The sequence below is a fragment of the Bubalus kerabau genome, chromosome 20 (genome assembly GCF_029407905.1).
Source record: "Bubalus kerabau isolate K-KA32 ecotype Philippines breed swamp buffalo chromosome 20, PCC_UOA_SB_1v2, whole genome shotgun sequence".
NCBI classification, from domain to species: Eukaryota; Metazoa; Chordata; class Mammalia; order Artiodactyla; family Bovidae; genus Bubalus; species Bubalus kerabau.
Genome location: NC_073643.1, coordinates 19,166,392 through 19,179,983, shown reverse-complemented (window position 1 = coordinate 19,179,983; position 13,592 = coordinate 19,166,392). Strand labels below are relative to the sequence as shown.

The following is a 13,592-nucleotide window of genomic DNA, read 5'->3' as shown; positions in this document are numbered from 1 at the left end:
TCATCTGTAAAATGGGCTGAGTGATGATCCTGTTCCCCAGTCTGACCAGAGACCAGCCTCTGCAGAACTATCCCTCAGGTAAGGATGGGGGCCTCGATGCTGAGATCACACATAACTGATGGGATACACGGGGCCACACTGTGCTAAATCAGCCCATCAGGCTCATCCTCAGCTCACTCCTGGCCCAGAGGGGCCGGGTCATTTCCTTTGTTCTACAGGCACAGGCCTGGTAACAAGGCAGCCAGGAGCTCAGCTGTAGACATTTCTTCATTATTTTCCACCCCGTTAACCTCCATCACAAGTGAGGCTGCTGTCAGCCTAAATGAGAGCTGAAAAGATTTATCTCACTTGTCCAGGGCTCAGCTCAGGAAAAGACCCTCCATTTCCTAAAGGCCCTAATGACCTTTCTCTGTGAGTCCCTCTCACCCAGGAAAAAAGATGTGATGGTGGTGGCCGCAGGCGGGGGCCTGTGATGGGACCAAGTAGTCTGAATCACTTCTGTATGGCTTTGCAAAGCACTATGTGAATGTTTCTTATGATACTGTATTTACTTTCCTAATTATGTTTGCTTATGCAAATACTAAAGTTAGACTACACTTCAAAGAAATAGAATAAAAACAATAGAATGGAAAAGACTAGAGATCTCTTCAAGAAACCTGCAGGATAGCAAAGGAAGATTTCACGCAAGGGTGGGCACAATAAAGGACAGAAACAGTAAGGACTTAACAGAAGCAGATGAGATTAAGAAGAGATGTGAAGAATAAACAGAAGAACTCTACAAAAAAGGTCTTGATGACCCAGATAACCACAATGGTGTGGTCACTTAGCTAGAGCCAGACATCCCAGAGGGTGAAGTCAAGTGGGTCTTAGGAAGCATCACTATGAACAAAACTAACGGAGCTGACAGAATTTCAGTAGAGCTATTTAAAATCCTAAAAGATGATGCTGTTAAAGTGCTTCGCTTGATATGTCAGAAAATTGGGAAAACTCGGCAGTGGCCACAGGACTGGAAAAGGTCAGTTTTCATTCCAATCCCAAAGAAGGGCAGTGCCAAAGAATGTTCAAACTATTGAACAACTGAGCTCATTTCGCCTGCTAGTAAGGTTCGCTCAAAATCCTTCAAGCTAGGCTTCAGCAGTACGTGAACCGAGAACTTTCAGATGTACAAGTTGGTTTTAGAAAAGGCGGAGGAGCCAGAGATCAAATTGTCAACATTTGCTGGATGATAGAGAAAGCAAGAAAATTCCAGAAAAATATGTACTCCTGCTTCATTGACTACACTAAAGCCTTTGACGGTGTGGATCACAACAAACTGTGGAAAATTCTTAAACAGATGGGACTACCAGACCACCTTACCTGTCTCCTGAGAAACCCATGTGCAGGTCAAGAAGCAACAGCTCGAACCAGATATGCAATAATGGACTGGCTCAAAATTGGGAAAGACATATGTCAAGACTGTATATTGTCACTTTGCTTATTTAACTTCTATGCAGAGTCCATCATGTGAAACGCCAGGCTGAATGAAGCTCAAGCTGGAATCAAGATTGCCAGGAGAAATATCAATAACCTCAGATATGCAGATGACACCACTCTAATGGCAGAAAGCAAAGAGAAACTAAAGAACCTCTTGATGAAGGTGAAAGAGAAGAGTGAAAAAGCTGGCTTAAAATTCAACATTCAAAAAACTAAGATCATGGCAACTAGTCCCATCCCTTCGTGGCAAATAGAAGGGGGAAAAGTAGAAGCAATGGCAGACTTTATTTTCTCGGACTCCAAAGTCACTGCGGATGGTGACTGCAGCCATGAAATTAAAAGACCCTTGCTCCTTGGAAGGTAAACTATGACAAACCTAGAGAGCATATTAAAAAGCAGAGACATCACTTTGCTGACAAAGGTCCATCTAGTCAAAGCTATGGTTTTTCCAGTAGTCAAGTATGGATGTGAGAGCTGAACAATAAAAAACGCTAAGTGCCAAAGAATTGATGCTTTTGAACTGTAGTGTTGGAGAAGACTCTTGAGAATCCCTTGGACTGCAAGGAGATCTAATCAGTCAATCCTAAAGGAAATCAATGCTGAATATCCATTGGAAGGACTGATGCTGATCCTGAAGCTCCAATACTTTGGCCACCTGATGCGAAGAGCTGATTCACTGGAAAAGATCCTGTTGCTGGGAAAGACTGAAGGCAAAAGGAGAAGAGGGCGGCTTGAGGATGAGATGGTTGGATGGCATCACGGACTTAATGGACATTAATTTGAACAAACTCCAGAAGATAGTGAAGAACAGGGAAGACTAGCATGCGGCAGTCCATGGGATCGCAAAGAGTCGGACACAACAGCAACACTTCATAAACACAGCCCCAGGAAGAAATCAGAGCAGACTGTGTGGCAGGAGGGAATTACCTTGCAGTTACAATTTTGCCATAGAAGACATCCTCAAAGCGGACAACCCACATACAGACCAGGGAGAGATGACTGTATTTCAAACCAACTTGGCATCTTCCCCTGGGTGTCTGGCAATCCCATGTCACCTCTTCCCTAAAACTGGCACCAGGCAAGAACGGATGAGCTGTATCATTTTAATAGTAATGGTCTCCTACACTAGCATAATAACAGCCAGCTTTCCTCAGCATTTATTCAGTGCCAGGCTCTGCTTTCCATGCTGTACAGGGATTAACAACCCTCTCAACCCAAGCAGCTGCCCTGTGGGTATTTCTATCCCCATTTCACAAATAAGGAAACTGAGGCTCAGAGAGTTTAAGTAACAAACCCAAAGACATACAGCTAATAAACGATGCAGCCAGGAAAATGAACCCTGAGATTTAAGAATTCTGGACCCAAGACAACACCCTGAACCACTTCTCAATAACAGCCTCCTCCCTCACATGCACCACTTCATTTAACCCTCACACTGCCATGGGAAGTAGATGATCTTAACCTCATTTGATAGACAAACAAATGAGCAAACTTTGACCTTAAAATTCCTGTTACAGAAATTGATCTTAAGAAAACAGCAATAGCCCATCAAATGATGAATAAATAAGAAACTTGTGGTATGTATATATATATAAAAAACAGAATATTATTCAGCCATAAAAATGATGAAATTCTGCTATTTAGAACAATGTGGATGAACCTATAGAATATCATGCTTAATGAAATAAGTCAGAAAAGATAAATACTGCATTATATCATTTATATGTAGAATCCAAAAAAATAATACAAACGAATGTATATGCAAAAAAGAAACAGACTCACAGATACAGAAAACAAACAACTGGTTGCCAAAGGGGAGAGGAGCAAATAAGTGGTATGAGATTAAGAGATACGAACTATAATAAATGAAATAAATAAAAAATAAGGATATACTGTATAGCATAGGAAAATATAAACATTACCTTGTAATAACTTTTAATGGAGTACAATCTGTAAAAATACTGAATCACTATGCTATATACCTAAAACTAATATAATGTAAATAAACTATACCTAAATTTTTAAAAAATAGCAGTGAATATGACAAAGGTGTATATAAAAGAAGCTCACAGCAGCAATATTTAAAATAATATGGAAATCACTGAAGTGTTCAACAATAAACGATTGGTTAAATAAACTAGGACATATCTATATGATGAAATACTATGTAATCTTTCAAAATGTTTGGAATTATATTCATTGATATGGAAAAATTTTATAATACGGGGTATCCAATTTGTTAGGTAACATAAGGAGTAAAATCATATGCAGTCTGACCCCATTCGGGAAAAGTACACACATATTCTACAAAATGTATAAATACAAGCAGTCATAGAAAAGGTATTTACATATGTACATATGAAGAAATTCCTTTGACAACCAAAGTGATTATGGCTGAGAGATAACATTTCAGGTGATGTTATTTTCTATGTGTGAGCTCATCTCTATTTTTCCAGATTTCCTAGAAAGAATGTACAACTTACCTAACTATGCAAAGGTTTTTATTTTTGTGCTGATGGTGGTTGCTGAAGTGGCTAAGACCCCAGCCACAAACTTGGAGCCTGGGGGCCCAAGTCCAATCCTCAGCCTCTTGTCCCCTTCAACATGCCTGCCCCTTGGTCCCATGTTCCCAGACCACACCCCACCCTGGTTGGCAGTCTCACCATGGCCAGCCTGGGGCAAAAACCCAGGTGGCCCAAATACCCACCTTTTTGAAGAGTCTGATGACATCCTCACTGATCTGGGAGAGGCGGACAATGACATTGTTCATGAAGATGTCGTTGAGGGTGGCATGGTCTCGGCTCTCCCGCCTGGTCTGGTGCAGGACTAGATACCAACAGTTCACGGGCGAGAGGAGATACTGGTCTTTCCTATAGAAACCAAGACAGCTCATTAGAATTGCCATCCACAAATGTTCTATGTTGTCACCCACCACAGCTCTTTTGACCTTAGTGGGGCCCTTCCAAATTCATTTTCCTATAATACATTTAACAGCGACAGAGACCATGAGGGCTGAGGCAGTCCTCCCGAGGTCACAGAGCAGTGCTGGGGCCACTTTGCATCAGTGTTTCCTTAGGAAATGAAATATTTCTGTCTTCTCTGTGCTTTACCAAAGACCCCTCTGTTAGCCTCAGTAAAGTGTGTATATACCCTGGTGTCCAGGAAGAGTGAAGGACAATTAGAAATCAGTGTCAAACCAATAGCCCCATGTTGCCACACAGGGCATCAGGGCTGTGTTCTTGACCTATAACCCTTACTCCACTTTCCAAGGTGGGAAGGTGATGTTGAGGCAGAGAGGCTCATTCATCACCTTAGGGTGCCTGGCCCAAGGTCCGATCCCCCCAGGCCTGCCTGGCTCCTCCTGGGGGCTGGCCAGGGTTCTCGCAGGAAACGCAGCCTCCTATCAGCACTTTTGAGGAGGGAAATTCGGCTGACTCCCAGTATGACCATATCATCTTCCCAAAGTCAAGTGGAAATAAGGGAGAGGGGAGCCCTGAGGGCCTCTGGGCAGCTGTGACTGCCCCCCCCCCCTCCACCTTACTCCACCCAAACCCTGGGCTTGGGAAAGATAGGTGAGGAGAGGCCAGTTGACTTTTCTATCACCAAATGGCCTAAAAATCTGCCCAGGAAACAGGAATCTGGGAGAAGGGAATTTGGTTTAGACAGAGGATAGATAGGTTAGAACCTCTAAGAGAAATAAAGGAGACATTATGCTATAAGATAAATGAAGCATCTTCTCTTTTGCTTTCAGCCTAGAGAAAAAGCCGGGACACTGAAATCCAACAGCCCAGCCTCCTGTCCTCCTAATCCCTTGGCATTTGTTCCATGTCAGGTCTCAGGTGAATGTGGCACAAACCTGCCTCCCAGGGGCTCCTAATGAGGCAGCTGAGGCAAAAGGATTACAGTGGAAGGTGCTGAACGTTATGATGGAGACGTGCAGAGTATCCATTCTGCATGAGAAGTTGGAGAAGGCACGGAGTTCCGCCTACGTCCCAGTCACATCGTCCCCTGTGCTTTCCTGCCAACCTCTCCCCACTGGGGACTTCCTGCACTCTGTGCATCTGGAGCGCATGAGCCCCACTTTTCTCCCTGTCTCTGGGTCTCAGTCTAAATGATACTCTCTGGAGAGCATGCCTCTGACCTCACTCTAGGACAGGAGTTCTCAGAGGTGGAGCCCAGCCCAGACGCATCAGCTCCACTTGGAAATTTGTAGTAAATGCAAATTCTTGGGGCTACCCTAGACCACTTAATAAGAAGTCTTGGCCCTGAGCCCAGCATCTGTGTTTTGACCAGCCCTCCAGGGGACTGTGATGCATACTCAGGTTTAAGGATTTCTGCCCTAAGAAGCTTCCACTCCCCACCCATTGCCCTACTTGAAGTTCTTTGAGAGCAGGATGTGTTTCTCTCTTAGTTACCATAATCAGTGCCCAGAAACATGCCTGACACATGGCATATGCTGTGGAGGAAAAACTCAACAAGAAGGCCACATTTGTGCTGGGTCCTGAAGCATAGGTAGGAGCTTTTCAGAGGGGCAGAGAGAGATGGAATTGTAGGCAGAGGGACCTGTGGATACAAAGAAGTAGCTCCCCAGAGCTAGGAGCAGAAGAGCAGAGCTAAATCCTGAGTGTGTTAGGAGAGGATATAAGGATGGGGAGATCGGTTAAAGGCTTGACTGTGGGGAGCTGAATGCCAGCCTAACAAGTTGGGGTTTTATCATCTAGGCCATATGGTTCTCAACCCGAGTTGCACACTAAAATCGCCTGGGAAGCTTTTTAAAAAGACCAAGATCCAGGCCCCTTCCAAGACCAATTAAGTCAGAATCTCTGGGGGAGAGAGACTTGGTATTGGTATTTTTATAACATTCTCCAGAAGGGTTTAATGTGTACCCAATATTAAGAATGCCTTCTGTGGGCAGTGGGGAGTCATGGAAGTTACTTAAGCAGAGGTATGATCTAACCAATGTGTATCTTACAAAGATCACTGAGGGCAGACTGGAAGATGGTGGATGGATGGGTGGGTAGATGGACGGGTGGATGGGTGTGGACAGAGGCGTGGTGCTGGAAGCAGGAGGACCAATCAGGAGGTGACTCTAGTCCAGGACAAGACAGATGATGAGGGCCTGGGTGGTGGCCAGAGAAGGGCAGGTTTAAGAGACTCCTCACTGGAAGAGATGAGAATCTTGAAGACTTCCTAGAAATAGAGAGCAGGTAGTGGCTCCGATGGTAAAGAATCTGCCTCCAAAGCAGGTAGGTCCAGGTTCAATCCCTGGATTGGGAAGATTCCCTGGAGAAGAGAATGGCTACCCACTCCAGTATTCTTGGGCTTTCCTCATAGCTCAGTTGGTAGAGAATCTGCCTGCAATACAGGAGACCCAGGTTCGATTCCTGTATTGGGAAGATCCTCTGGAGAAAGAAATGGCAACCTGCTCCAGTATTCTTGCCTGGGAAATCCCACGGACAGAGGAGGCTACAGCCCATGAGATTGCAAGAGTTGGACATGACTTAGCAACCACCACCAGAAATGGGGAAGTGAACGGTGATTCTGAGGTCTGGATCTCAGACGACTGGGTGGATGCTGATAACATCAACCAAGATAAGAACTGCAAGGGGAGACGTGGATTTGGGAAGGAAATAGTTTACATCCTATTTCCACTGCTTCCTAGGTGGTGATGGGAATGGATAGATTAAAGGTGAGAAGAGATAACTGAGTTTTTACCTAAATTACTTCAGGGGCTCAACTCAGCCTGGGGATGCAAGAATTGAACAGCATCAGGGAAAGAAAAGTGCAAAATTTATGGAAGTCACACCAGAAAGTGAGTTTCAGGGGGAAGGAAAAAGATCTTGAAAGGGCCCAGAAGTGCTGGGACAGCTTGGGGACCGTTAATTAGGTCACCTGGCCAGGGATGCTGGATAAGAGAGCAGAAAGGAGCTGCTTTCCTCAGCTGTGGGCAAGAGGCAACACAGCCTCACACAGGATTGCGGGGTGGCAGAAGAAGCAGAGGCAAGGAGAGGATTACCCAGAAGCAACCAAGGACTTGTCAAGCTAAGGTAAGAGGCTGCTGGGAAGATGAAGGCCTTGGTTCCTTCAGGCATTCATTCGTTCACTGTCTGTCTCTGTGTGGACATACCAGACAGGCGGGTGAGGGGCTGGGCGTGCACCAGTGACCACAGCAAGCAAGACTCTGCTTATACAAGCCTCCCACCCAGGTAAGGAAACAGAAGGTGACGATGCAGCCTCATAAACGTAGTGACAGGAAGGAGGTTATGGGGCAGAGAAGGGGTGAGCGTGGGTGGATCCTTAAGGAATCATTTGTTAGACTGAGAACTCAAGGCTGGAATGGAGTTTGACAGGCAGAGTTTCTAGGTGGAGAAATAAAATGAACAAAGGCCTAGACAGAGCAGATTAGTGAGTCGAACCATAGTTAAGGGGGTTCGAGCATGGTGTCCTGGAGTGATGTGGGGGAGAATGAAAAACGAGGCTGGAGAATTAGGCAAAGGCCATACAGGCCTTTAAGTCACAGTAGAGAGTTTGATCCTCATCCTGATGTTGGCCAGGAGTCATTGAGGGGTTTAGGGCAAGGGAGTGAAAGGGTAAAATTTCACTTTCAAACTCTCACTCTGGCTACTGTGTGAGGACGAACTCAAGGGGGCCGCAAGGGAAGTTGAGAGATTCAAGAAACGTTTAGGTGGTAAACTGACTGCACCCTGAGATTGACTGGTTGGAAGAGAGAAGACCCTCAGGATGACTCCAAGTCTCCCAGGTTGGGCTCCTGAGAGCAGGGTTCGCATTTACTGAGATGAGGGCACTTATAGAAGCAGGGCAGGAAGGGAAGGTGATGGGTTCCTTCTAAAGGGCATATGGAACACCCAGAGGATGGTATCTTGGCTAGAGAGACAAATGTGGACCCTGGTAACAAGCCCTTGGATGATATTTGAAACCATGGGGTGATCTGGAACTCTTTACAAATGCACGTGGCCACATGGCAGAAGAGGCCAATCCTCAGGAGGCTATGGCTGGGGGCGGGGGGTGGGGAAGGGCAGGGCCGGCCTCCTCCTGCCCTGGTGACCTGGAAGAAGCGCAGGATGCAGACGAGGGACCAGCCCATCCTCTGCAGAGACACTGTCCCAGACCTGCCTTCCAACCAGCAGGCCCATCCTCTGGGTCCACCCCACACAGGAGGCTGCTCTGGCTCACCCCACCTTCTCCCAGCCCTGGCTCCCCTCCTATGGGGCAGCTCACCTGTAAGACTAAAAGACTGGAGTGAACAGAGCTGTCCACAGCCAGGAGCAGGGAAGAGTTGGCCACTCTGTGGAGAGCTGCCATCTGTGATCCTGCCACAATGGCACCTGGTTCTCACCACATCAGCAGGAAGAGGGAAGGGCCAAAGACTGGGGCCTAGCCAGTGAGACCGAAAGACACAGGAAAACAGAAGCACACCTGGACCTGGTCAGGGTGTGGGTCTTCCCCTGTATCCATACTGCCTGTGTGACTCTATGTAGGTCCCTTAATCTCTATGGCCTGGCTACTCAGACCATATTGTCAACCTTGGTGTTAAACACCAGAAAACGCCTCCACCATCATTCACTCACGGTCATTCAGCAGTTCATCCACCTGATACATTCTGATTGAATATTTCACATGGACCAGTCTCCAGGGACATAACATGGAAGATAAGAGACAGTCCCACCTCCACGGAGCTCACAGTCCAGCGGGCAGATAGGTAACCCTCAGAGCATTCAGTATGTGCAGATGAAGTCACAGTTGCACAAAGTGTTACAGAAGAGAGTGTGGTGCATGAGGGCCCACAACAAGGGGACCTGGCCCGTTTCGGGGGTCACTGAAGTGTCGCTAAGGGAGAGGACCTTTCAGCTGGGCTCTAAAGGAAGAGATGGGGAAGCCAGATGAAGGTGGGCTCGGGGGAGAGGCTTCCAGGCAGAGGGAACATGACAGGCAAAGGCTCACTGGGGGACAGGGAGCTTGGGGCATTTAAGGAACTGAATAAAGGCCAGTCTGGCTGGAGCCCAGGAAGCAAGGCAGAGGCGGGGGCAGGAGCAGGGTCCCAAGAGTTCTGGCCGGTGCAATGGCTACCATCCCACTGGCCATCTGCAGTGTACCTGGACCGCAGGAAGAAGCCTGCAGGCCACGGATGGCAGAGCTGGACACTGACTTTCTCTTTTCTCTTTCCTTGTCCCTTTTGAAAATAGGACCCCTTTGACCTGAGACCCAGATCTCCACATTTGCAGCCATTTCGCCTGCTGCAGCCACACTTTGAGAAGATGCCAAAATTAATGTGGGCAGGCGCTCTGTCTTCTATGGTACATCCTGAGAGCTTTTCTGCTTTCCCAATCCTGCATCCCTGTGTCTACACAGCACGTGGAAGCTGCTGAGCTGAGGTAAAATCAAGAACTTTCACATATACGTGTGTGTTTTCCTTTTTACAGCCAGAAAATAGCAATGACAATTTCTGGTGAGTCTCAGCTTTCTTTCCTTGGCTAAGAGAACTAGGTATGAGGCTCCAAGTGACTGCAGTTAGAGGAGAGAGGCCTTGCCAAGCTGGCGAGTTGGGAAAATGAAATCAGCAATGAGCCAGGTTCTCCCACTTCCCGGCTGGGGGCCGGAAAATTCTGCTTAGCAAACAGAACCCACTTTCAGGCCTGCTGAAACCCCACTTTGCAGATGAATCCAAATCCACTGCCTTGGGATGGTGCACCCTCAAGGAGGGAGGGGAGCCCCTGAAGCTCATCCCATCCCCAAGATGCCAAGTCCCTGCCTCTGGCTTCCTGCTCCCTTCCAAGACATTCCCGGGTCTTGCACTGGGCTTGCTTGGGTGGCTGCCAGCAGAGCTCAGGAAAGCACTCTCTACAGGGCCCAAGAAGTATGCTTAACCTCTTGCTACCTAAGTTGCCCCAAGGAGGATTTGGTATTCCTTGTCCTTGGTGGGAGCATGAATGATTAATTATGCAAATATCAACTGGGTGCCATCTTTTGTGCCAGACAGTGGGAAGTAAAATGAGTCATGCTCCCTGACTGATGGAGCTTACAGTCCAGTAGGGGCCTCAGAAGACAACCAAATAAGCACATAACTAGATAGGAAAGGGCGTCAGTGATAAGAGCTACGAAGGAGAAATGGCTGGTATCTCCCCAGTCTATAATGGCAGAGGAGGGGCAGTGTGCACCTCACCCAGGGAAGCTGGAGGTGGTTCCTCCTGTCACTGAGAACTTAGCTGAGACATTTCTCCTCATTGAGGCCTTCTCTGCCCCCCAGCGGCTCCCTGGTCTCTAGCACACCACCCTATTTTTATTGTTATTAAACCACTATCATTCTTGGCATCCGCCCACTTCATTTATTTTTTGTTTCTGTCTTTGACGCCTTTATAGCTTATGTCTGTCTTTTTCTTTCTTTTTTTTTTTTTTTTTTACAGCAATATCCTTGCTGTCTTCTGCCCTTTCTCAGGTAAGACTGATACAGCCAAACAAAGTTTATGTCTATCTTACTCACCACTGTTTCTCTGGTGCCAGGAAGGTCTGGGCACACAATTGGCAGATAGGTGAAAAGTGCCTAGAAGGATGAGCTGGGACCAGAAAAATGGGTAGGGTGTATGGTGGTGGCTGAGGGATCAAGGAGAGAATCCCCAGAAGTTCCTGAGGGCAGAGCGGGTGGACGAGGGGTGGAGGCCTGGCCAGGGGAGCAGAGTGGACCAGGGCTGGAAGGACAGGATGAGCGTCTGGGCAGTGTATTGCTGGACACCAGGCTTCTGTGTGTCCAGACAGCACCACAAATGGGTCACTTCAACAGCAGAAGTGTACTGTCTCCCAGCTCTGGAGGCTGGAAGTCTGGGATCGAAAAGTTGGCAGGGGTGTTTCCTTCTGAAGGCTGTGGGGGAGCCCCCCTGTTCTGCGTTCTTCCCACAGCCTCTGGGGGTCCGCTGGCCATCTTTGGTGTCCCTTGGCATTTGGCCTTCACCTTCACGTTCACATACGTTTTCCCTGGATGTGTGTCTATGTCCAAATTGCCCTCTCTTTATGTTATAGGGACACCAGTCATGTTGGATTAGGGCCCACTCTAATGCCCTCATCTTTATTTGATTACCTCTGATATAAAGACCCTATCTCCAAACAAGGTCACACTCAGGTACTGAAGAGCTTAGGACCTCAAATCCTGTGGATTTGGGGAGGACTCAATTCAACCCATCATAGGCTGCCACCCCAGGTGGATCAAGAGTCTGAGGAGAGTTTGAGTGGTGACTTAGGCATCTTCCCTGGGGTTCACGAGGGAAGCAAATGGACCTTTGACACAGAGGATAAAGTCTGACCTCCTCTGCTGGCATCTGAGGCCCAGCCAATCTGCCACCAGTCCAGCTCTTTCCCTTAACCCCCTTCTCTGCTCCAGGCAGTAAGTAGGTGAAGCTCTGAGCCAGGAATGGGTCTCTTGGTTTACGTATTTTTCGCCCTTAAGGAATTTGAGGCCATTTTACTGGGAGTTGAGGAGCATGCTTCAGCTTGTGGCCCTACTTTGCTAACTGGCTGTGTGTTCTTGGGCTTGCAGCTCGAACTCTCTGAGGCTTTCCTGCCTCATCTATCGAAATGCGTGGGTGAGTGATGGAGTGGCCAGTGAGGGCCTTTCGGACCTCTATGACAACAGCCACTGTATGTTTCAAAACCAAATGTACACATGTGATCTCACAAAAGATCTTTTCTCTAATCCCACAACTTATTTGAAAAAACTAACAAGAAGCACAAAAATGAAAATGGTGAATGGTGATTCCCTCCCTATTTGTGTATCTAGCCTCAAAGACAGGGAAGGGAGGCTGCTGAAGCCTGGGAAGAGGGGTAGCTCTTCCGGGGTCATGGGCATTCCTGCCTCGCTTCTTTGCCTTCACTCACTTGGAATGCCTTCCCCTCCTTACTCCATGCAGCAAAATCTACTTCAAAGGCTTTTCCTCCAGGGGTCATCTGAGAGCCACTCAATGTTCCGTCTGCACCGCTCACGTCAATCTTCTTACATAGTTACTTCCGGATGACATTTTGTCTTCTTGCTTAACTCACTCGTCAGTTGTCCTTCACGTGTGTGGGCTTGTGTCATCACTTAGCCCCTTTGAGGGCAGGAACCATCTCTCATATCTCCCTGTACCCCTCTAGAGCCATTCACTCATTCACTCATTCTTCTAATATCCTTTGAGTATCTGCCATGTGCTGGGAACTGTCCAATCCCAGGGAATTAAAAAGATGACTGGATGAGGCTTGAGAAGGCTCACAAATCTAGCAGCCAAACTTAAGCCAAACCAAGAATTCTTATGGCCACTGTCAGAACTCCTTTAGTTGAATTGACAGAAAAACTTACTTCAGACTGATTTAAACAAAAATAGCAGTAATGGGAGGAAGAAAAATTTTAAGGATCAAAAATTGTAATAAAAAAGTGTAAAGAGGCATAGCTGCATCCAGAGGCTGAAAGAATGTCAGCAGGACGGCTCTGTCTCTGGGCTCTGCCTTCATCTCTCTGCGCTGGCTTCACTCTCAGGCAGACCCTCTCCAAACGGCAAGTACCCTGACTGCTAGTAATCCATAAAAGGAAAGCTTTCCCCTAGTCATTCCACCAAAAGTCCTGGAATTATATGTTGCTAGGATGCATGTGGCCAAGGATGCAGCGCCGGTCACAGGCTCACCACTGTTGAGGGATGATTCCCCAGAGGAAAATCGAGGTCTTGTTATCAAGAGAAGAAGGGAGGGATGCTGATCAGGGGAGAGTACCAGACACCTCCTTTGTTATGCTGTGTTAAGAAAGGGGACCTCAGAGGAGGTGGGGAGGGAGAGGCTTATTCTGCCCTCAGGGTGGATGGGGAATCATGGAAACATATGTAGTGGGCTTGAAGTACATGTAAGAGTTTGCTGGGTGGGACATGCAAAGACAGGCACATCCTGCAGGCAGAGAGAAGGCTGAGTGTGAAGCTGTGAGGTCAGACAGGACATAGATGTTCCGGGGCCAAAGAAGGTCTGCTGGGCTTGGGCAGGGGTGATGCAGGACGTAGTGAAGAGGAGGCAGCTGTGGCAGGAAGGAAGGAGCCAGACCACGAAGGGCTTCGAAAGTCAAGTTCAAATGAAGGTTTTGAATGGACCAGTGA

The 13,592-nt window shown here is 47.4% G+C and overlaps 1 protein-coding gene across 1 annotated transcript in view; it reads right to left on the bottom strand.

The window, feature by feature from the left end:
- The window catches only part of SRGAP3 (SLIT-ROBO Rho GTPase activating protein 3), a 251,316-nt gene that overhangs the window by 99,274 nt on the left and 138,450 nt on the right, over nucleotides 1–13,592 (bottom strand). The window contains exon 4 of the mRNA XM_055557441.1: nucleotides 4,181–4,343. Within this exon, the coding sequence (XP_055413416.1) occupies nucleotides 4,181–4,343 (163 nt within the window). The remainder of the gene's footprint in view (nucleotides 1–4,180; nucleotides 4,344–13,592) is intronic.